Source organism: Limulus polyphemus, unplaced genomic scaffold (assembly GCF_000517525.1).
Source record: "Limulus polyphemus unplaced genomic scaffold, Limulus_polyphemus-2.1.2 Scaffold5184, whole genome shotgun sequence".
Lineage (NCBI taxonomy): Eukaryota > Metazoa > Arthropoda > Merostomata > Xiphosura > Limulidae > Limulus > Limulus polyphemus.
In genome coordinates, this window is record NW_013670794.1 from 5,738 (window position 1) to 29,716 (window position 23,979).

At 32.9% G+C, this 23,979-nt stretch overlaps 1 protein-coding gene across 3 annotated transcripts in view; it reads left to right on the forward strand.

The window, feature by feature from the left end:
- Nucleotides 1-23,979, forward strand: part of LOC106472238 (growth factor receptor-bound protein 14-like) — a 48,133-nt gene that overhangs the window by 3,499 nt on the left and 20,655 nt on the right. For 2 of the 3 annotated variants that reach the window (XM_022400838.1, XM_022400836.1), the window contains exons 2-6: nucleotides 4,967-5,105; nucleotides 8,939-9,098; nucleotides 12,946-13,070; nucleotides 13,813-13,899; nucleotides 19,181-19,321. In XM_022400838.1, coding sequence (XP_022256546.1) covers nucleotides 4,967-5,105; nucleotides 8,939-9,098; nucleotides 12,946-13,070; nucleotides 13,813-13,899; nucleotides 19,181-19,321 — 652 coding nt within the window. The remainder of the gene's footprint in view (nucleotides 1-4,966; nucleotides 5,106-8,938; nucleotides 9,099-12,945; nucleotides 13,071-13,812; nucleotides 13,900-19,180; nucleotides 19,322-23,979) is intronic. The other variant, XM_022400837.1, reaches the window with a different exon arrangement.

Genomic DNA, 23,979 nt, shown 5'->3' on the forward strand with positions numbered 1-23,979 from the left:
ACAGTACGAAAAGCGGTCCTTCTTATAAAAAGAAAAAGTAAATTAGGATACATCTAGTTAGTTGCCTTCTTGTTTCCTTTTCGTCTGTTACAGCTTATCAACATTTTTTTCTCTCTCAACTCAAAGAACGCGAAACGCGTTTTATTACTACGTTTTTTTTGTTTTGTTTTTTCTCGTTAACAAATTAAACTAACAACCTGCGGGATGAAGGAGAATTGTTAATTTTCGAACGCCCCCTGATATTTCACCTGAATACCCGCTAAATTTGATTGACACAATTATCCCATGTAAGAACAGTAACAGGTAGCTTCAGTGATCAGATCCTGTAACTAAAATTAACACCTATCAAATGCGAAATTTAACAAATGAGCTCGAACGTATTTAAAAGTGTTTCAAATTAGAACTTAGAAAAATTTAATTTTGTAGGTATGACATATATACTTTAGGAGAGTGGGATTTGTAGTATTTGAAACAACATTTACAACCTTCCTGTCCAATAGTTAAAACTGCCTAAACATTGATAATAAGCAAAATAAGTGATTTCACGATTGTTAGACAAAATCAAAACTTGCCCATTTGTTCATATTATTAGTATTAATAATATTATTGTTTCACTAGTCTACGGCAAAATCGGCTGGATGTTTTGCACCAAAACTACTCAGGTAATAGTGGTGATTCTTTCTACTCTTTCTTATACTTAGCTAAAATCGTGGGTGCGTATCCAGTATTTATTACCACTGCATATAGTACTATTTCATATAGTTATTATTATTTTTTGAATAGTTCGTGTTAGGGCAGCAGTTGTAAATTGTCGATAATTGGAGACTTACGCTAAGTGTGTCGCTGTTGTCTATTTTGCATGCATTTATTGTGTTGCTTTATTCTAGCAAACACTTGTGTACAGCAGGCTGTTAAAGAACATACAGGTGTGTCATGTATATCTAACAAGGTAAACATGTTACTGAGTCTCTTTGCTTTGCATTAATCTGTGTTGTATTATCTTAGAAGAAACATTATTCCATTCTGATGAGATTGCTTTGTTGCTGCTTGTCTTTTGTTACATTACACTGTCACAGTGTGACATTGATGGAAGCTGGTCGTTAAATCTGTGATGATAGAATCTTTGCCTTCAAGAGGGCCCTTCGAAGACAACTTTACATTTTGTTTGTTGTAGTTGTATACCAGTATATGTGTTTATTTGTACAATTAATATTTATTTCGAATAAGTTCAGTGTGGTGGTTGGGCGAAAAAAAAAGGCCAGTGCAGCAATAAACTGTTGAAAAACATGTAACATTCAATTGAATGCATAAGCATGTATGTAACTTAAAATTTATTCTTCATATATGGACATAAAAACTTAAGAAAAAAGTTTTTCAAAAACTGTTGATCTGGCATAGCCAGGTGGTTAGGGCGCTCGACTCGCAGTCTATGGGTCGCGGATTCGAATCCTCGTCCCGCAAAACATGCTCGCCCTTTCAGCCGTGAGGGCGTTATAATGTGACGGTCAATTCTACTATTCGTTGTTAAAAGAGTAGCCCAAGAGTTGGCAGTGGTAGGTGATGACTGTCTTTCACTGCTAAATCAGAGACGGCTGGCGCAGATAGCCCTCGTATAGTTTGCGCGAAATTCATAACAAACAGATAAAAACTGTTAATTTAAAAATGGAGAATTGGGATTGTCACAAAAGTACAGAAACAAGTTGAATCAAAATACAAAGATTATATTTTCAAGTCTACAATTAAAGGCCCCCAGTGGCACAGCGGTATGTCTGCGGACTTACAACGCTAGAAACCGGGTTTCGATACCCGTGGTGGGCAGAGTACAGATAGCCCTTGTGTAGCTTTGTGCATAATTAAAAACAAACAAACCTACAATTAGGGATTCTAAAAAAAGTAAATAAACAAGGCTGGAAATAGTGTTTACATCATTTTCTCAAGCTACAAATCCCTATTTTGACACCATGTCTACATTACTTATCAATTTTAGTGGAGCTAGTTGCATTCTAATTCACCTTGTTTCAGTATTATTATTTCTTTGACGATCCCTATTCTCCCTTTTTAGATTAACAATTTTTACTAATATTGTATAGATGTAGACTTCTAAAGTGTTTTGTTTGGGCTTTCAAATAAATTTTTATTTTGGAATTTACAATTTCACAAATCACATTTCTGAGGTTGCACTCTAAGTCTCTAACACAGTTAATAATAAAGTTATAAAAAATATACCTTGACACTCCAGATAATTAAAAGAGAACTTATATTTTAACCAACGTTTCGCCTTTGCTGCTTCTTCGGGGCTAGTACATAAAACTGTTTGATATTAGAATATTCATTAAATTATAAAACTACATGTGATGTTATATTTCTCGCGTCTTCCGTAACAATGTAAAGAATATTATTATTGTTTCAATATTGTTCTAATATTATAATATTGTTATAATACTAACTTTACAGCTGTACTAGCATATGACATATATTACTTATATAAAATAAAGAGAATTACAAAATATTTTATTTTAAAAACGGAAGATAGAAGCTACTAAGAAACAAAAATACAAAGTTTACTAGCAGTGCTAAAACAAATTGTAAGACTTTGTGATACGCCAGAGTACGCAAGTACTAAACTAAAAGTGATAATATTAAGTGTACTGGTATGATGTGCTGTTTTGAATAGTGGTTTAGTTACATGTAGCATCCACTGTCTCTGTTCATTTTTGGATTTTTTTTTTTGCCGTTAATGAGTGTAGCTTCCATATATTTTCTTTTTTTAAATCTTTGGTTTCTTGTAAGATAGGAATTTTAAATGGGTTTGATTTTCTGTGTTTGGGGGTTTCATTTTTTTTTATAGGAAATGTTCTTCTGGGGCGGAATTGTTTTGGCCATACGTATATAATGTATTGATGTGTTCTGAGATGCGCGTATGAAAAGGTCTTCCGGTTTATCCTATATATATGCGTCTCTACATATGTTACATATGATTTGATAGACTGTGTTTTTTATGTGGCACATTTGTTCTGCCCCGTTTTCTCTAGCACAGCATTGTTTTTCAGCACATTTTGTTTGTGAATATGCAGAGTAAACTAATGGTACTTTCAGTGTTTTACCTGGTTTTTGCGTTATGTTGATTGTCAGCTGGGATTGTTTAATAGCTTTACGAATCTTGGTTGTGATTGTGTTACTTATACAAGGAATGTTTATTGTGGGTGTTTTCGTGTATGTGTTTTTTGTTGTGGGGTCTATTACTGTTTTATGTTTTTATGTCTTTGTGATTTAAATTCATTGTCGATGTAATTAATATTCGGCGCATCCGTTTCGTAATAGTGGTGTTTTAAAGTATTTTTGTGCTGTTTGAATGGCATTCGGCGTAGAGCAGTTTAGGTTTACTTTCTTCAATTCTCCTATTATTCTACCCCTTTTGATTTGGTCTGGATGGTGTGATTTGTAATGGAGAAATATCGGCTTCTTAAATTATTCGTTATGCATAGAACTACGTATTTGTCTTTCTTGGACTTTTCTGGTTACTTCCAAAAATGTTAAGTTTCCGTCTGCGTTGGGTAGTTATAGTGGGAACTTGAGTAATGGGTGGAAGTTGTTTATGAAATAGCAAAATTGATATAGTGTTTCTTTTCCATGATTCCAAATACCACATATGTCGTCGATGTACTTGTACCACACTTCTAGAATTAAACCTTTTTTTTTTTCCTACATGTGTCAAGGGCTTTAGTTTCTAGTGTATGCATGAATATTATTGCAAGTGTGACTGCTGTTCTGTTACCCATTACGGAGTTTTAGGTGTCTTCATCGGCTGCACGGAACAGATACACAGTTCCATAAGAGTAGGATCTATGGTAGGAACATTATGCTTCTTAGCTTGGTTCCTCTCAAACAGCTGTACCCTGACAATCTTAAACAAAAATCAACGTAAAAACACCTACTTGTGTGGTAACTGTTTATCAGATGTAACTAACTATAACCACTTAATGTTCTTTTGCACACTTATTTGATATTATAAGTCCTATAAAGACTATTATGATATATCTAAGTATGTTATTACAAAGCATTACAGGATTGTTATTTACTAAAATTTTGTTGTCATGATTATGTAGATGTTTATTATTGTTGTTATAGCTAATATTACAATTTCCTTAATTTCAAATAAAGTTAGACAAAGAAACTGCTGAGTATAACTTGTGCTTGTAGCTTTTTAGCAACATTGAACTTTTATTTCTGAGGTTTTTTTAATTGTTTATGTTGCACGTTTTGATTTTTTTTTGTAAGACAGTTAATGTATCCCAAAATGAGCATGCTAGCCTATGCTATTTCCTATAAGTGTGTGTATTTGATCTGTGAGTCATATTTTGTGCAAAGGTACTCGAGGGCTATCTGCATCAGTTGTTTCTAATTTAGTAGTTATAGACTAGAGGGAAGGCAATTAGTCAACACCACTCACTGCCAACTCTTGGGCTCTTCTTTGCCAATGAATAGTGGGATTGACTGTCACATTACAATGCTCTCATGGCTGAAAGGGTAGTATGTTTACTCCTATGACCCACAGATTACAAGTCGAGTGCCCTAATCATCAGACCATGCCAGGCTCCCTAATTTTTGAATTAATGAACGTAGGAAAGCAGCTAGCTCACAATACCTGCAACTACAAGGGTTAGTCTGAATAACATAATTGACACCCACTTTTATATGGTGCCAACAATGAAAGCATTCATTAGCATTGCATTTTAGACCCTTGACCCGTATAGCCTGATATGTTAACCTTTCGGCTACTCATGGCTTTAAGAATGAGGAGTATATAAGCTGTATGATATTCATATATAGAGTAGTAATGAAAATGTCTTAGAACACCTTCTCAACTTTGCACTGTCTCATTTGTTATCACTATTCTTTAATGTATTTAATGTGTCCTTGGTATCAAACTCAGTCATCTGGAATTGTAAATTTAATATTGTTTCAGGTGTAATAAAGTTCAGGATGAGCCTTTTTCCAATGATATTTTGCTGGAATCGGAATCTGATTCACCCTACCATTTCGTAGTTGATTCAAGAACCAAGACTGAATCCATGGAAAGCAGCTCCAATCATCGTTTAGGGGAGGTAAGTGTTTTACCTATTTATCTATAAAAGGTTGCCCATCTGCCATCTCTGTTATTTGCCTTCAAGATGCATGTATTTGAATATTTAGCTTTCAGTGTTAAATGTTTAGTGATAATTGCTTCATTATTATTACTGCTTTTCTGCCATGGCTTGACTCTCAGTTTTTCTGGACAGTGCCACATATTTTGTAGTGTTTTACAAGTGGGAGCTGTATACTCTGAATGTTAAGGTTATCTAGTTTAACGGATCAAGTGTTTATTTTAAGTTTGGCAGCCAAACATACATTATCACTATATACATGTTACTAATGAGTTACTCAATTATAAATTCTATATCATATGGGAAACTCAAAACTGCCTTTAATTCTGTACTTATTACTAAAATACTCATTAAGAATATTTATTAGAAAACCTGAGAAACTATGGCTTATAAGAGCAAATATTTGATATAGATCTTCAAGTACAGTCTGATTTAGGAACAATAGGCATGATATAAATAACCATTGTATGGGCATTACAAAAGGTGAATGCTTAAAGACATTCTGATGTAATATTATTTGCCTTCTGTAACTTAATTCTTCATGTGATTGCTCTGTGGAATGCCTTACATCAGTGTTCCCAAATTGCTGGTCCATGGACTGGTGTTGGACCACAGGGAGGTTTAAGCCATTGCACAAAAAGGTTGAAAAAATGTGTTTTAAAATATATAATTATGGAAGAGACATGTGTCAAAAGGTAGTTTAGTTTAGAGGAATCGTAATGTGGGTTTTATTATGCTACAAGTTGGAGTGTCTTAGTGTGAGTCCAAATGTTGTTTCCATTCCTTGAAAGCAACATAAAACTTATAAAAATGTAAGGAGAGGGCATGGAGGGGGAGTTAAAAAGAGTGATGGACCAAGGATAAGACTGCTTCTTGAACATAGAAGCTCATCTAGACACTTTCCAGTTAATGCAGAAACATTCTTGTGACTTTCAAAATGCACCTGGAGTCTGTCACAACAAAACAATTGTGATTAGGCTCAAGACCACCTAACTTGGACTGCTCAAGATTTGACCTCATCATTTTTCATGGATGAGTTCAGGATTTGTCTTGACTTTGCAAATTATCATACCAGAATTTAGAAACTATGTTAGGAGCATTATCACAAAGCTGAAATAACTGAACATGATCATTAGGGTTTGTCAGTACACCATAGTACGGAAAGATATCACCTCATGTGTCCTGGCTCTTTGACAGCTGTGTAGTACAGCGATGTGATTGTAGTTACTTACTTGAGACTGTACACTGGTGACATTGGTGATGTTTCATCTTATGGATGACTATGGCTACCACATGCTCAGGTAGTGGAAGAGTTCCTTCAGAGGGAGACTACTGTCCATATGAAGTGGCCAGTTCATGATCTCTAAACATGAATTCAGTTGAGCATATTTGGAATCCTTTCTGGCCTGCTGTTTTAGCCCATCTCATGATTCTCCATGAGCTGAGGAACTCACATGTGGAGGGAATTGGACTACCTGCTACAAATAATTGTCCAGAGACTCATCAGAAGCATTTAGAGACAATGTCTTGCAGTGATGAATGTCTTTGAAAGACAAACTAGCTGTTAATATGATGTACTAATATTTTGTTTTATGATTACTTTAAAAAACTATCCATATACCTAAAAATATTCCATTTTAATAGTTATTCTATTTCATGTCGAGTTATGTAAAGACTCATTGATAAAATGTGAGTACAGTAGAGTCTGTGTTTGTGTTTAAGAGCATGTTGGTAGGAAGTAAATTTTTGAAGTCATCTATTATCTGATATATTTATTTAATAAAGTGATCCCTATCACATTTTGAGTATTACATGTATATTATATTTACACTTCTCTCAAAGACTTTGATTGGTAAATAATTCTATTAGATGAAAACTTTAAAAAACTGGAGATAATTTATTGACATTGTTTTAAGAAATCTAAATTTTTTTGTTTGTTTGACGTTAAGCACAAATCTACACAATGGGCTATCTGGTTTCTATCATTGTAAATTCACAGACACACTGCTGTGCCACTGGGGGGGTAGAAATCTAAATGGAAAATTTTATTACATGTACTTAAACACAACTGTTTTGATAATTACAAAATCTTTTTTTTCTGCACCTAACATTCAAATTTTTGCAAAGAATATAATTTTTTAAAAGTCTTGAGCATAGAAAATATTTCAGGACCCAAAAGCTTACTACAAATATTCAGTGCCAAAAAAAATACATTTTAAGTTAATTGCATCAAAAAGTATAAAACTGCTTTTTTTAAGGTCCCATCAAAATATTAGTTTTGAGTGGAAATTATAAAAATGCATAGAAATAGTTATTAAAATGGTAAAGTAATTTCAAATAAGAAGTGGTAGGAAGAAATACTTTAGACAAAATATTCACAAGTCATATTTTAAGAAAGGCATATACATTTCAATGAATTATGTTACATTATAAGCCAAAATCAGTAATTAAAGTAAAGAACTCTTTCATTAATAGTTAACACACGTTGAAAACTTTCATCCCCAAGCCATGTATAAATTTATATCTAATAAGTTTCAAAAATTAGACAATCCCAGCAATACAAGAGACATATGTGGTCCAAGCTCACAACTTGTGAAGATGGTAACTCGGTAAGCAGAGTTTTGTTGGTTGACGGACAGCCACAAACTACCAATCATAAGACATTTTATTATCCTTAATTTTCAGCTCACCCTCATTCATTGTAGTAAAGTTGCACACCATAAACGTTTTAGCTTTCCCTTATAGTTAGGTAAGTTCCATTGATTTGGTAAACAGTTCTAGATACAAAATGATCACAAGTAATTGGTTGACCAATTGCAAAATGAATATCATGAAACATTAGTAACATTTGCTGTCATTCTAAGCAAGAGTAATCATTGTCACTTTTTTTTTCTTTGTCATAACACAGAACAACTATGTGATTAGACCAAATATACTTTCCCCACAGCATGGGATGATGACTTTTGCTGAAAACATATTTTAATACCAAAATTAGTTTTAATCTGATATTTGTTTGAACACTAGATAGCACTATTAATAAAGGTCATTTTTTAAAAATCTATCAAACATGAAAGTTACTTTGGTTGTAACTCATAATTATACCATAGTGTGATTAATTTTTCAAAATTCTTTATTATGATTTCTATGTTATGTTAAAAGTGTTAACCACTTATTCTGAATGCATATTTCTCCAAAAATGCCTTTTTGAACACTAAGGGAATGAAAAAATTGTGATAATGGTAAATATTTTTAGAAATATCATTTTATAAAATGTTTAAGTTATCCAACTTTAAACATTTCCAGACTTAAATAAATAGATAAGTTAATGCCTTCTTTAATATCTATTTGTTTAATTTTGAGAATTTTGGTTTTCAACTTTTATTAACTTTTGTGAATTTACATATGCATACCAAATATTCTGAAATTTGGTTAAATAAAGCGAGATGAAGAAATCCTGATATAAATTTGCAGTTCCTAACCATCCATTTGAATACATAACTGTGAAGTCACTTTAATGTAATTTTTTCAGATGCAGCAGATACAAATGTAATCGTCTATATTTGTCACATGTTCTTCCAAAGCCCTACAGGTATATATGGAATCTAAGAAATAAATATGGAGGTATATTTTTTTAACCTGCTTTGTGTGTGGCCATATCTATAAAATATACTTTAGCTTTAAGTAGGCTGCTTTGTTATTTTTGAGGTTACTGATGTTTGTTTCCACTAATTTGCACTTTAATGCAAGGTTTTTGATTGGTTCATTAAATATGAACCTATGATTTTACTTAACAGGTAACATTGAGCTTTCACATGGAAGATCAAAGCCATCATCAAATGATTGTTGAGGAAGACCTGAGATGCATTGACCTATCTCATCTATTGACACTGAAATTTAATTTATCACCATCTCATGCATGGTCTATAGTTGAACAGCTTCAAAATCTAGGAATTGGTAAATTGTTTTACACTGACTTACTTATTCTAGTTTTCAGTAGTTTTTTGTGCACTAGAGTTGATAACAGGTTTAAAGTGAGAAATCTAGTCAACACATTTTGTATCGCATCCTTATAGCTATGATTTATACAGAGAGGAAAGTAACAGCATTGTGAGCTGAAGACTATCTTTTGGAGCCATGTACATGTCCTTTTTTAAATTTTGATAGCATAATATGCTTGTCTAATTTTAAAATTTCCATTTTAAAGCTTTAACTACAAATGTTCAATATGAGAATACTGTTTTTATAATAAAAAATTATCTAAGATACTAGCATCAGTGTTATTGAAAAATGAATTGGTCTCCTGTCATGCCTTAAGTCCAGTAATTATTTTTGAAGAACAGTATTGTTTAATATTTTGAGTGGTTTTTGTTTATATACCCAATTTTAATCTGTTTGATTGTAAAAGAGTGTTTGAGGCTTACTGTTCAGTTTTTCAGCTAAAACCTAATTTCATAGTACTATTCAGTATATTACCATCAAATTAGTAATTATCATTTAAGTTAAGGTGGCCCACTTGCATTACCTTGCACTTAGCATAATTAAATGCTATCTGACATATATTTATCCCATTTGCCAAATGATTCAAATCCCTTTGTAAAACAACAGCATCATCTTCAAAGCCAAAACTTTAATGTCATCAGTAAACTTGACCTATTTGTTGACAATATCCTTATGAATATTGTTAATTTATATCAAAAAAAGAGTAAGGATCCCAGGTCAAAGCCTTGAGGTACACCACTTGTAATTCCAGTCCAGTTTGATTGAATCTATTTACTACAACTCTTTGCTTTCTATCCTCTAATCAACTTTTAATCCATTGAGTTAACCTGTAACCCACACTCAGAGAAATAATTTTCTTTACTAGTCTTTTATGTGCAACTTGTTGAAAGCCTTCTGAAAATCCAGTTATACCAAATCTACACCTTTACCCTTATCAACATAAATAGTGACGTCTTTGAAGAAGGTCCAAAGATTTGTGAGACAAGATTTTCCCCATGTGAAACCATGCTGACTGCCCAACAAAAGTTTAAACTTTGTTAGGTGTCTTTGCGGAGCATCTTTAATCACTCTTTTAACAACTTTTACTACCACAGAAGTAATACTAATTGACTTATTAAAACCCTGACAATTCTTGTCACCTCCTTTAAAAATAGGTGTAACATTAATCAGCTTCCAGTCACCTGGCATCTGCCACTACTCAGATACTCACATAAAGTTTTAGAAAGTGGCTTAAATATGCAACCTTTAACCTCTTTTTAAACCCTTGGAAAAATATTATCTCGCCCAGGAGCCTTACCATTTTTAAATTTCAAACTTTTTCTTCAACAATCTTAGGGAAAATATTAAAATTAAGTACATCTATCATATTTCCCACTAATAATTTCTCAGAACTTGAAATACTATATGGAAAATTATATGGTAACACATATTTAAACAGTTTGAACAAATAATTTACACACTGTGAGCTTATATAGAGAGCTATTAGCTTGTTAGGTTAAGTGGTCTGTGATAATCAAAAATGTAATTAAAGTAAGGTAAAGAAAGCCACTAGTTTAGGTTATTCCTTCATCCACCAAAAAATACAATCAAAACAATTAAACGTGAACCAAATCAACCAACTTTTAACAGTTACAATTCTACAAGCATGTTAGATTAACAGGCAAACATTTCCATACGTCTTTAGCTTTTATAGAGAAGCAATTCTTTGGAAGATCAAATCTGGATATTAGCTTCCACTTGTGACTCCAAATATTCAAATTTCCATTCTATTGCTCAAACAGACCTCTCATAGGAACATTATTGAAACTCGGAACAATTTTTAATATCTGAATTAAGTCACTCTCTTCCCTAATAAAATTCCATTAGAATTTTTAAAGATCAGTATTATACTTAGTGTATTACAGCCTACAAATTCATAAATTCAGATTTGATATTTAAAGTCACTTATCCTTGGAAGCTGCTTTCCTGACTATGTGTGTGAGTGTATATGTGTATGCTTGCAATCTTTGTTAAAGTATGTCTATTCATTTTATGTATGTTTTTGTTAAAGGAGATTTTTTTATATACATACAAGTCATATCATTGTTTAAAACTGTTTCATCTTCATGATAATCTATTACCAGGGATTTTCTCTTTATTGCAATGTCAATTTATTGTGCATTGTACATGTTATATCTTAAATTGTGGTTAACCCTGTGTGCATAAGTTGGGGTCAAAGTATGCATGCCATGACCTTTTACAGTGTGCCATTGAACATGGTATTATGTATTAGATATCAATTAACAAAGGTTCATTTTACCCTACATTGCTGATTCAGCAACAGATTCTGGTAAAAGAGAGTAGATACCAGTTATGTTGTACAGGGATAATGAAAAAACTGTAGATATGCATTACAGAAGTTCCAGAAGTCTGAGTCAGACTGATGTCATCAATTCAATAATGTTTCTTGAGTACACATACTTTTGTAACTTATCTGATTTTTCTGTGTATGACCGACTTGTACATTTTACTAAAAGCTTGCCACATTTCATGTAGATATACCTAGTAAATTCGGATGTATAGTCAACATTTCTTTTGCAGTTTAGGGCTGGTCCATTAGACTGACTTCATGTACATTTGGTTAAAGGGTTTGAGTTGTAAGTTGTACTTCGTTTTAGGGTTGTGTCATCCATATTGCATATAAAAAATATACAAGTAGAATTGGAAATTAAAGCATTTCTTGACCATGTTGTGAGTGTAAAGTTTTAATTGGTTTTTTAAGTTAAATTTTATTGTTGGCTTGAGGGCAAGCCTGAAACAGAGAGGAAAGGAAAAGTGTGCTATGTAAGCTTGGCACAAATTTTCTTCTTTCTTATTTTAATGGAGAATTTTTCAAAAATAATTGTTTATTCTTAACCAACACAGCTTTCACATAACACATGGTCCATAAAACCTTTAATTTGATATCATTCTAGCTGTCTTTTTTGTTCTCTAGAGATAATACCTCTTCTGGTCACAGGTGGTACTTATGTAATGCAACATGTTGTACAACAGTGTTGATGACAGCAGTGTCATTGATGGTAGAACAGGCGATACCTTGAGGTTCTGGTCTCCTCTATGTTGAATGAGAATATTTCACGAAAATACCACATAACTTTGCTTTCTGTAGAAGATCTGATCAAGGAACTTATTTACAGTTTCATGGGATAGTTGCATTATGACCTTTAACTTGGATACAGAGGACTACTTTAAAATTTGCATATTGAGCACAGATACTTCCAAATTCTTTTGGTTCAATGTTCCAGTAGGTGAACTACAGAGAGAGTGTATGTTGAATGCAGGTTTGCACATTCAAGAGATTTATTTTAACTTTGAAGGAGCCAGAACATGTAGAAATCACATATTTGTTTTCAACTTTACGTTCTTCATTCTGCTGATTGTGTACTTTTCAGTTACTTCACATTTTTCTTTATTTCACGTTGTAATAGTCTACCACTATTGGATCAGTCATTCTCTTACTTTTATTTTAATTCCAAATTCAGTATATTTTCTTATCTCCTTCATTCCAATGTAACAAACTAATTTATTTATCCTTCTGCATACTTTGTCCTTGAATCTCTAGTTGTGGAGACCAAATAACCATTAAATCACCAGAAAGACAGACATTAATTAGCCAAAACAAAACAACAAGACAATTAATGATATATTTAATTTTGTGTACTATTTACATGTTTTATTTGAAGTACTTAGTAGACATGTTATGGGAGGAAACTTTCATAGTGTTTGACCTTGAATAGTGTTCGTTGATTTTTATATCTGTTAGAGAGAAGCCTTGAAGATCATGAAGAAGTGCTACAAGTCTATTATGCTTGGGATAGTGAATCAGTTGGAAACAGATTTGTCTTCAGACAAGACTTTGAGAAGTACAAATTTTTTAGAAGCTCACAGGTAAGCTTGAATAACAAAAAAATCTAGTGATTATTAAACAAATAAATTCTCATTAAGGTATTAAGAATTATGTAAATTTATTTCAGGGGGACAAGTAAGTTGTGCCACTAGAAAATGCTTAAGCTTAAAATATTAAGAAAGAGATATTGTGCTTCATTTTAAATAGAAGAATGCTTTAGTACATGAAAATGTTACTTCCTGCCTTAGAAGTATTGATAATTAACAAATTAATGTATGTTTTCTCCCTTTTGTACTAACTCTAGTACTTGCTTGCTTGGTCTTTCTCAATCGTATATGTTAATTATGTAAATAATGAGTAATCTATTTAGTTACAGTTTGTACATCTTGAAGTAGACATATTTCATCATAAGCATATTAAAAAAGTTGAAAACTATGGACTATAAAATCCAGGTTATTGTCCTTTTTCTCAAAAAGATCACATCTTATATAGCTGTGAACAACTATATTTATATATTTTGTTCATACACATTGATACTAACTTGTTTATTAATGATGTAACTTTGTTCATTACATTTATTTATTGATGTGAATTATGTGCAAAAACTTATTATATTCTTATATGTAGGTTGTCATGAAAATGGTAAAATTTTAAATTTTGTCTTTCAAGTTACTTGACATGAGTTTGCTAAATTTAGCAAATTTTTGAAAATTTCTTTATGAAAAAAAAATGTTTATCTATGGGTGTGTGTTTTTGTTTTGATGTATTTCTACTTTCTAGCAGTTTTGTTCTTTTCAGGTGATGGATCATGGATGTCAGTTGGAATATATTCCAAAGTCAGCAAGTCTTGCCAAAGATATAACTGTTCAGGTAAAATACATAAATATGTTCAATGATTTGTACAGAGTAATGTGAGAACAAAAATCTTGTTCCATGTGCATGCTATGCTAACAGTTTGACAGATACAACCATCTTATGCTAATAGTTGTCACAGAGTTTGTCAGATACAACCAGATTTTGGTAACAGCATCACATTGTATGATAGGAACAACCATATTATGCTAACAGCTGTCACATTATTTGACAGATACAACCACCTTATACAGTCGCCCCTCCCAAATATGGCAACCTTGGGACCTGAGCCTTAACAGATCTTGGAGTTTGCCAGATTTTGGGTGGTCATATTATAGTCAGACATAAATGAAAAGAAAATTTAAGAAAACTGCATTTCTATGCTGCATTTTATTGTACATAGTACTGTACAGTGTATTCTACATCAAGAGAAAGGTAATATGCATGGGAAAGTATTGTTACGTCTCTGTATGTTCGTTTGTTAATTTTTCTGCCTTCTTATATAAAACTAGTTTATTCTTCCTCAATACAACTTTGCAATACACTTAATTTCTACAGTTACTTTAACTTAAACACATGCTATAATTCACAACAATTCACTCACTTTACTACCACGCTTGACTTAATTGTCCATCTCTATCTCCGCCTGTCAGCAACTATAGTTCCGATCTCTGTATCTGCTATCCTCGGTTCCCACCAACTGTAACTGCTGTCCTTGGCTCCCCACTCCCTCTCTCTCTTTCTCTACTTGTCTCCTTTGTCTAGCGCACTTATATACGATAATATCGCCCGCGTAGCCTCTTCGAGAATCTTCTAGACACTCATCACGTGCTAACAGCGTCACTTGACTTCCGCTGTCGTAACACAAACGCATGCATAGCACGCACTAGCATTTTTCACGAATCTTCTAGATAATCATTATGTGTTACCAACCTTCCGCTGTCGTAATAGTATTTTATTGTACACTAAAAACTAAAGTAATAAGTACAGTATTGTACAGGATTTTATATTATTTCTTGAAAGCTGCAGACCACTCTGAAAAGAAAAGAGAAAACAATTACATTTGTTGGACACAACTGTACTTCAGTATTTTACATCAAACAGAAAAGACATAAGCATGGTTAAAACATTTTCCTGTAAAAGTAATATCTGTCTATTTCCATAAAATTAGCTGAAAAATGGGTGGTGCCAGAAAAGAGATTGTTGGATCTGGGAAGTTCGACTGTACTAACAGCTGTCACAGAGTTTGACAGATACAATCACATTTTGCTTACAGCTGTCACAGAAGTTGACAGATACAACCATGCTTTGCTAAGAGCTGTCACACTGTTTTGACAACCATGTTATGCTAACAGCATCACACTGTTTGACAAATATAATTAGACTGGCAAATTACAAATTGTCTGCTTTGAGGAAGTAGTTACATGAAATGTGTTGTTATTTTATTTATTTGTAGTTGTTTATTGAGAAGTAGATTGTAAAAACATTTTTGTCAGATTGTTTTATAATTATCATTCACTGTAAAAATTAAAAATGTAATGGGTGTTTTTCTTACATACTGATTTTAATTTTGCATTTCTTTTACCTTTTCCATTAATTCTATCTTAAGAGAAAGGAATACAGTTGAAATAGATGTCTTTGTTCTTCATACACAGAACAATGAAGTCAAGTTAAATCATGTAGTCATGTATATTCCTTCAAGGCTATTAATGAGGATGAGTGTTTTAAACAAGTTACCATAGAACATGCCAAACATACTTCTTTAAAAAACTAAAAACTTATCCATAAGAAAATAAAACACTCGGAAAACAACAGTATTGTAGCAGTTTAGTGAGCTCCTTGAATTTCAACGAATAGTTAAAATATGTTTACATTTTGTTTTTAAAATGAAGGATGGTTAAGTTGCGCTATGTTACTTTATTTTTGGATATTAAATTATAGAAAAATTTACATTTAAGCATTGAACTTGTGAATTTGAGCATATGGTAGTATACTTGACATTCCAGCTTTCATCTTTGAGGAACACATCATTCCAATGTTTTAACTACAGGGTAATTATAAATAAAATCCCATATTTAAAAAATTGTACTTTTAAAACACATTTCACCTAAGAGTGCTGAATTTCACCAGAGACACCTTGAGGTTCTTAAATTGTAATCACAAAATTTGGACATTGTATTTAGTTATTTCAAAAACTGTCACAGAAGATGTCTGTTGAACTTTCTGTGTTCTCAAGCATGCCAAGTATATCTATATATTCCTAATAAAACTAGTTCAAGCATCAGGGTGCAGGTTGGCTATGTGGTAGAATACTAGAATTTGAAGCTTGTGAGCCAGCTTCAAATCTATGTGATACAAGTAAAGAAAAAACTTTTCAAAAAAGGAAGTAAATGTAGGAATGACTAATATCAATCCTTCAAAAATATTGCAAAAAAGATAGCAGGAATGGCATTTGCACCATCCATACACAATATTACAGGCATAAAGTGTAGTAGAATGTTAACAGACAAAAATAGGATACAATAAACCGAACTGTGACTGAATAGTTATGTTACGTCTCTGGTCGTTAGCTAATTTTCTGTATAATTTCTTTCCGATGAAACTTTAGCGACACAAGTCTTTTCTTAAGTAAAACTGGTTTATTCTTTCTGAATACAACTTTGCAATACACTTAATTTCCACAGTCGCGCTATAACAAACGCTATAATTCACAATGAACGTCTCACGTGCTTGACTCAATAATACGTCTCTCTCTGTCCGTAGTTCAATTACACATATTGTTGCCATCAGATCTTGGCGGCTCATATATTTACAAGACTACCGCATATCTAGTAGCCTCTCGAGACTTCAGGAAGGGACGTGAACATGGGAGAAGCGCATGACGTGTTACTAGCATCACGTGACCTTCGCTGTCGTAGCAGTTATATATATTGCTATATGATAATTCTTGCCTGTGCTATTGTGTAGGAATGATGCAAATGTCATCCCTACTATTTTGTTTGCATTTACTTCCATTTTTTGGGAAGGATGTACTTATAACCAAGTTCTAAATACAATGAGGTTCCAACTGTAATATTTATTGTTTGATGTTTATATATTATTGGCTGGTATTCCTTTTTAACCCTGTACTCAAGCTTTTTAAAGGAACATCAGATTTCTGTAAGAAAGCTAACTTTAAGGGTTAATGATAACATTGTTTACACTAGGTTTGTTTGTTTGTTTTGAATTTTGCGCAAAGCTACACGAGGGCTATCTGCGCTAGCTGTCCCTAATTTAGCAGTGTAAGACTAGAGGGAAGGCAGCTAGTCATCACCACCCACCGCCAACTCTTGGGCTACTCTTTTACCAATGAATAGTGGGATTGACCGTCACAATGTAATGCCCCCACGGCTGAAAGGGCGAGCATGTTTGATGGGACGGGGATTCGAACCCGCGACCCGCAGATTGTGAGTCGAGCGCCCTAACCACCTGGCCATGCTGGGCACATTTACACTAGGACTATGATTTTTTTTAAATTACTACTAGTTATTAATAATACTTATATAAGTGGATACTTCATTTGAAACTATGTCACCTCAGTGAAATTGGTGACACCATTGTTTTGGTTTTGGATTGTCATTTAATAAAAAAGGAAAAGAAGAAAGAATAATAAGAAATTCAAACATTTTGCTATGACATTTACAGACATTCACAGAACTTGTGATTCATTCATTACATAGATATTGTTCTAAAAGGAAACACTGTATAGTATTGTAAAGTTCTGATGACCTTTTAGGAGATATTTAAAACACCATTTTGATGAACAATCTCAGCCATTCCTACCAAGGCACTGCTACTGCCTCCCTGATACAAACTATTCCTCAAACTTTATGCTGTTATTGCTTTATAAGAATTACTGTCAATCTCTTAGCTTGGATGTTAAGTAACTGCTGAATGGTTTACTTCTTTCTGGTCAGTAAATCAAAGTTAGGGACAGTGACAGCTAGTCTTAGTAGCTTTGCCTTAAATGTAAAATACAATACCTGTTCCAATTAATGTTCTTGAGTCTTGCAATATACTACGTACTGACACAAATTTGATTTAAATTACCAATTCCATGTTGTTGATGGAGTGAGGAAAAAAAAAATTAAAGCAGTGCTAATTTGTGAGAAAAGTGGTTTAGGCACATATACAATATAACATGGTTTTGAAACACACTTTACCATGTTCAAACATTCCTGAATAATGAACCACAGGATGACAGCAGCAACAATGAACATTTGACACAATTTGCACACACAGTGAAAACACTAACCACCCCATCTTGATTACAAATTTCAAAGTCATCTCATCTGGATCATCAAGTATTTAACTTTTAGTTAAAGAAAGTTTATCTATTATAAATGAGCTCCCAACTTTAAATAATAACACAGCTTCACTACAATTAAGTCTGTTCTGAGTACTTGTATAATATTGTTGCATGACTCTATTGTCTGTTTATTTGTTTGTCTCTTAATATATTTCATACTTTTATTCTGTATTTTAATTACTTTCATAGAATGTTTAAACTTTATAAAATGTCTGTACCTATTAATTTACCATGTTCATTATAGCTTGCTGAAGATGGAACATGTATATTTCAAAACGTTCAAGAATTAAATGTTTGTTACTGAACATACATGTGTCAAATGTTTGTTGTTACTGGCATTGTCTTGTTATTCCTCATTAAACTTCGATTCCTGTCGAATGAATCTATTCCTGAATAAAATTTAGAATTAAAATAAGACCCAAAACTCGAGTGATTTCAAATAGGTGACTATTCTTCTTCAGAAAGCACTCGAGTTTTGGGTCTTATTTTAATTCTATTACACTTTATATGTGATCCTTTGTGCTAACTCTTTTATCAAACCTGAATAAAATTTGATTTTCAATATGAGTATGTTGAAAATTTGTTCCTCTAGCACAATTAAATTTTTAAGATATAATCACTTGTAATACAATGTTAAAATGTCAATAATTTAAGTTCAATAAGAAACCTGTCTTTATTTTATATCATACACATTTGCATGTTCCTTGTTCATATTCTGTGTGACTAAATAATTAATACTACACTAGTAACATTAAATGACTTACAGGTCAAGATCATCGAATACTGCCAAAACCTTTAACAGCTTCTTCAAGTTATATACAAGTTGCTTAATATCATTTGGAAAGAGTTATGATTGAAATAAATTTTGGAAGATCGTGGAATACTTTATAAAGTATAAAGAAAATACAGATTTTGTTCATTCTGGTTTAATACAGAAATTATTTTTTATAGAATATGCTTCATACAAATGATCCAGTTCCTACTGTCCAGAATTACTTGTGGCTGAAAGATCGAGGCTGGCACTCTTGGAAAAAGTTTTTCTTCAGAGTTCAAGAAAATGTTCTGAATATATCTCTGTCTGCTGGTGAAAGGGTAAATTATGACTTAAAATATTAAACTTGTTTACAAGTTAAAGTCCTACACTTAAAAAATGTTCAAATCCCTTTTTGTTTTAAGTATGCTATAATTTTATTTTGATAACAGTATCTTACACACACACAGAGAAAAAAGAAACTGAAGTTAGAATAAGACACAATAATGCATCAGTTCACAGCTTGCTTTTTCCTTTTGCCAAGATTATGACACATTGTAGCATCTCAAGTTATGTAATATTTGAACACAAGGCTTTCAAAACTATTTCACTGTCAATATTAAAATTCAGAAGAACTCATTAACACAGTAACTGCTGTATGTTTGTATTTCATAACTTTTTTTATATATAATTACTTTAGTTAAGTGGTTGAATAATCCTTTGTGGATCATTATTTTCTTATTTATAAAGAATAAGTTGAAAGTTTGGCCTTCACATTCAGAATTCTTTCAGGCTTATTTCTAGTTTAAAATAAAGTTTAGATCCATTACCACCAAAGAATGTGACCTCTCCAATACATCACAGTTGTTTCACTGTAAAGTCACAGACATGTCAAAAGTAAAGACTCTCAGAAACGCCACAACTACCTCTCATTATGACATCACATATTAACCTTTCCAAGACTTGAAACTCATCTTAATTTAAGAAAATACTGTTGGTTTCTTTTTATTTCTCAATAAAAACATACATATCACACAACATTGAGTAAATAAATTATATTTCATCTATAATAGTACATTGAGAAGTAATGAAATACTGAAAAATTAATTGTCAGAGATTGCATAAAAGCTCAGTAATCATAGCTACTCAAAATACTAAACTAGTGACAATAGATCAGTACAAATATATAAAATAAAAATAATATATATGGTAAATATATGTGCTCTTAAAAGTGAAAAATCTCTGATAATTATTGTATTGTGTCAGTATAAAAATAGTCTACATATTGATCCCTTGACATTAGGCCCATAAAGAAAAATAATAGATATGATATTATTTTGTTATAATTATATTATAGGAATTTGCTGACTAGTGAAATTGCAGAGTGCAATTGTTTCATTATTACCCATGTATAAAGAGTTTCTAAATTATTAAATCTGTAAATGGTCAAACAGCCCAATTTAAATGTTTCTGTAATTCTATGGCATTACGAAAAATATATCTCATACAAAAAATGGTTTACAAAGTTTGAATGTTGAAAGAAGACAATTGTTTGTAATTAAGCACAAAGCTATACAATGGGCTATCTGTGCTCTGCCCACCATGTACGGGTATCGAAACCCTGATTCTAGCATTGTAAGTCCGCATACATACCGCCACTGGGGAGGGGGGCAAAAAAAAGAAGATAAAATTTAATTCTTATATCTTTCAGTTAGTGAGAGTTATATATAGCGTCTCAGTTACATCTTCAAAACGTCCCCAAGAAAATGTGGTACGGGTGACATAGCACAATCACCAAATTATAACCATAGAGTGACATCACAGATACGCACTTGTACGTGTCTAAACTTTTTTGTTCCATTGTTCCATAATAGTTGATCAAAACTTTATTTTAGATTGCTTTACATGGTATTGTGTATTTACTTAATTTCATTTCTAATTGTTTAACTCTCAATTTGATCTCGTTCGTAGTATCATATCATAATCTGTACTTTAACAAATACAAAATGGCATAATTTATATAAACATGTACATAAATAAATTTGGAGATTTATTCTGCTATTATACACATGCAAACAATGCCAACCTTAGCATGTAATGTAGGCAAAGTAGACATTTGCATTAGGGTGACAAAATGTAGGGTTAGTGAGAAAAGTAGTGACAGGGAAATACAAAAACAGAAAAAATAACAAAATGAAAAAAGAAATAAAATGAAGGCAAGTAGAAACATGAGAGAGAAAATATGAGATTTATATAAATACTAAAATTTAGTGGGAAAAAAAAGATTGATTAAAATTAAAGTAAATTTAATTCCAGAATAACCAATTCTTTACTAGAAGGCTCGAAATCTAGATGATTCCACGAGCATTTATCACATGCTTTGTGGTAATATCATTCATAGCATCATGAATTTGGCAAAAACTGCAAAGTACAACTCCATTGTATATTGAGTGATATTCTCGATATCACTCACAAGTAACAATTGTTAGATTCATAAAAAGAGATTCTGATAAAGTCTAAATTAGAGAATATCTGATGGAACTTGCTGAAAGAAAAGTCAGTGGGTATTGGTATTGTGATATATCATAAGTTTCTTCTTCCTATAGTACTAACATTTATTCAGAATTTATTCTTTGATTGGAATATTTGTAGGTATTCACATAACACATGATCAAGAAAAAAGAAAAGCATTAAGTCAATCTTGTTTCAAATGACCTTTTCTTTTCTGTGTTATTATCAAAATTAGGTGTATCTTTTTACTACCCACGGACAACATTGCTACACATGACTTCATTTCAGAATGTCAAGAGTAATGCTTTTCACTGGTTGTATAGGTTGTATCTAGAGATCATGAAGCAACCTACATGGAATAAGAAGATGAGTCATGTGGTAATAATGTCATGCTTGGTAAATGTGAGATTTTATTTTAAGTATAGATCTCTCTGTTAGGTAGTTCAGTTCCCATTCTCGTTCAAGATTGACCTGATCTTGACTCAGTGAAGAAGCAAAAGTCCACTGTAAGCAACTACAAACACTGTGTTTTTGTTTTACATTAGCAAGTACACACACTGTGATTTTGTTTTAAGTTCCAGATTATGTTCATTGTGTAGTGCATTTTTTTCAGTCCATTTATTATTTAGCTTAAACTCAGCCAGTACAAGTTCATCATTATTTATTCTGTAATTTCATATCTTGTTCGAATCTCCCATTAAGCAGACGTATGAGATATACCTCAAATATATATTCAGCTCACCTGGATATACCACTCAGTAGATAAGTAATAAGAAATGTTTGAACTGTGATCACAGGATATCGGTAATTGCAATTTTTGCTGATAATTACTGGAGTGTGCATTGCCCTTAACTCTTTGATTGAAACAAGTAAATATAATTCTTTGTTTTCAAATGGCATTTTCTACATAGAGAAGGATGTATGACATAGAGGGAGAGTTGGCTTGAGGAGAGATGACCATCTGAGAGAGTAATCATGTTTACCAGGAGCCATCTCCTTGATGCTGGACATTTGCTATTGCTGCACTGGTCCATTACAGCAGTCTCATTGCAGCCCATGACTCAGGAAGAACTGTTGGCATCTGATGTACTCAGATCATCTATCCTAGGTTCTCCTAATAAGAGTCAACCTCATTATAAGGGTTACACAGCTTGATAGTCACTATGGAGTTGTAGCATCTGAAGAACTTAAGACTACTTGGGGAGTCTGTACGGGACTCCTAGACCAACACCAACCAAAGCATAACACCAGTTCTGGTTGCCACACCAGGAGGGAGAAGGACTAGTGACATCATTGGTGAACACTACAGTGAGATTGCAAGTGCTGAGTGGATTGTGGGGAAGTGGTGAGCCTCCCCAAGTCAGAAAGTATACTGCTGACATGAAAGTGATCCATGGAGGAGTTTGGGGTCTAATAGAGGCCAGAAGTAAGCTGCCATGCACACCTCATTGCTCTGCCTCCAAAATCATGGGCCCACTGCCTGTTGGAGCACTGGATCACCTGAATACCCCAACCATATTGAGCTGACAATGTTATGAACCTCATTATTAGGTAATAGTTGACGGGTCAGTAATGGGGCTGTTTGATAACACCCACAGATCCCTGTGAGTGAAGCTAAGCAAATCACTTGTGCAACATTTAAAAGTTCAGCAAAAGAGGATGTGGGCCATCTTTAAAAATGTTTCTGTCTTGGAACAAGTGGACTCCCAAACAGGTAATTCAATTCCTTGTGTTGATTCTTGATTGTAAAACCCTGAATTTGATTGAGCACTTGGATGAGGAGTGACTTTGAAACTGCAAAATATTCATCAATGAGTTGTGCTGAAGGTTCAATCCGATGGAGAACAGAGTAATCCATCAGGGTGATTTTCAAGGCTTGGAAGAGGGAATCCATGGAAAGCTTGACCACTTATATGTATGATCTGCACCATTTGTTTCACAGTTTACTTCACACAGTGTCTATTACCTTGGTGCCATAAAACACAGTTATTGAGGCTACTCATGAAATAGGCCATTTCCTATCTATAACACAAGCAGCATTAGCTTGAGCAAATATTTCTCCAAGAGAAGTATACAGCTACAAGTTGTAATGGTTATTGACACAATAAGCAAAGTGGAAGCAACCAATGCTAGTGAGAATGCTAGGATTGCATCATGTCTGAAATTAGACAATTGCATACCAACACACCTGAAATTGCTAGTAGAGGGGTGTACAGAAAATCTAGGCTCAATACTGTGGCAAACAGGTCAGTCACTTGTTTTATGCTTGTGTGTTTACAGGACCTGATGGGCAATTGGGTTGAATTACAGTCACTCAACATTACATAGATACAGGTGACATATATCTATTTAAACAACTGTTTCACAGGTTTACCTGGGCAATTAGGGAAAGAGACCATTGGTTCTCAAACTTTAGTAACATGAGGACCCCTTTTAATTAAAAATTTTTTGTGAACCCCCAAACCGGTTGATGTTTTTTGTTTTCAAA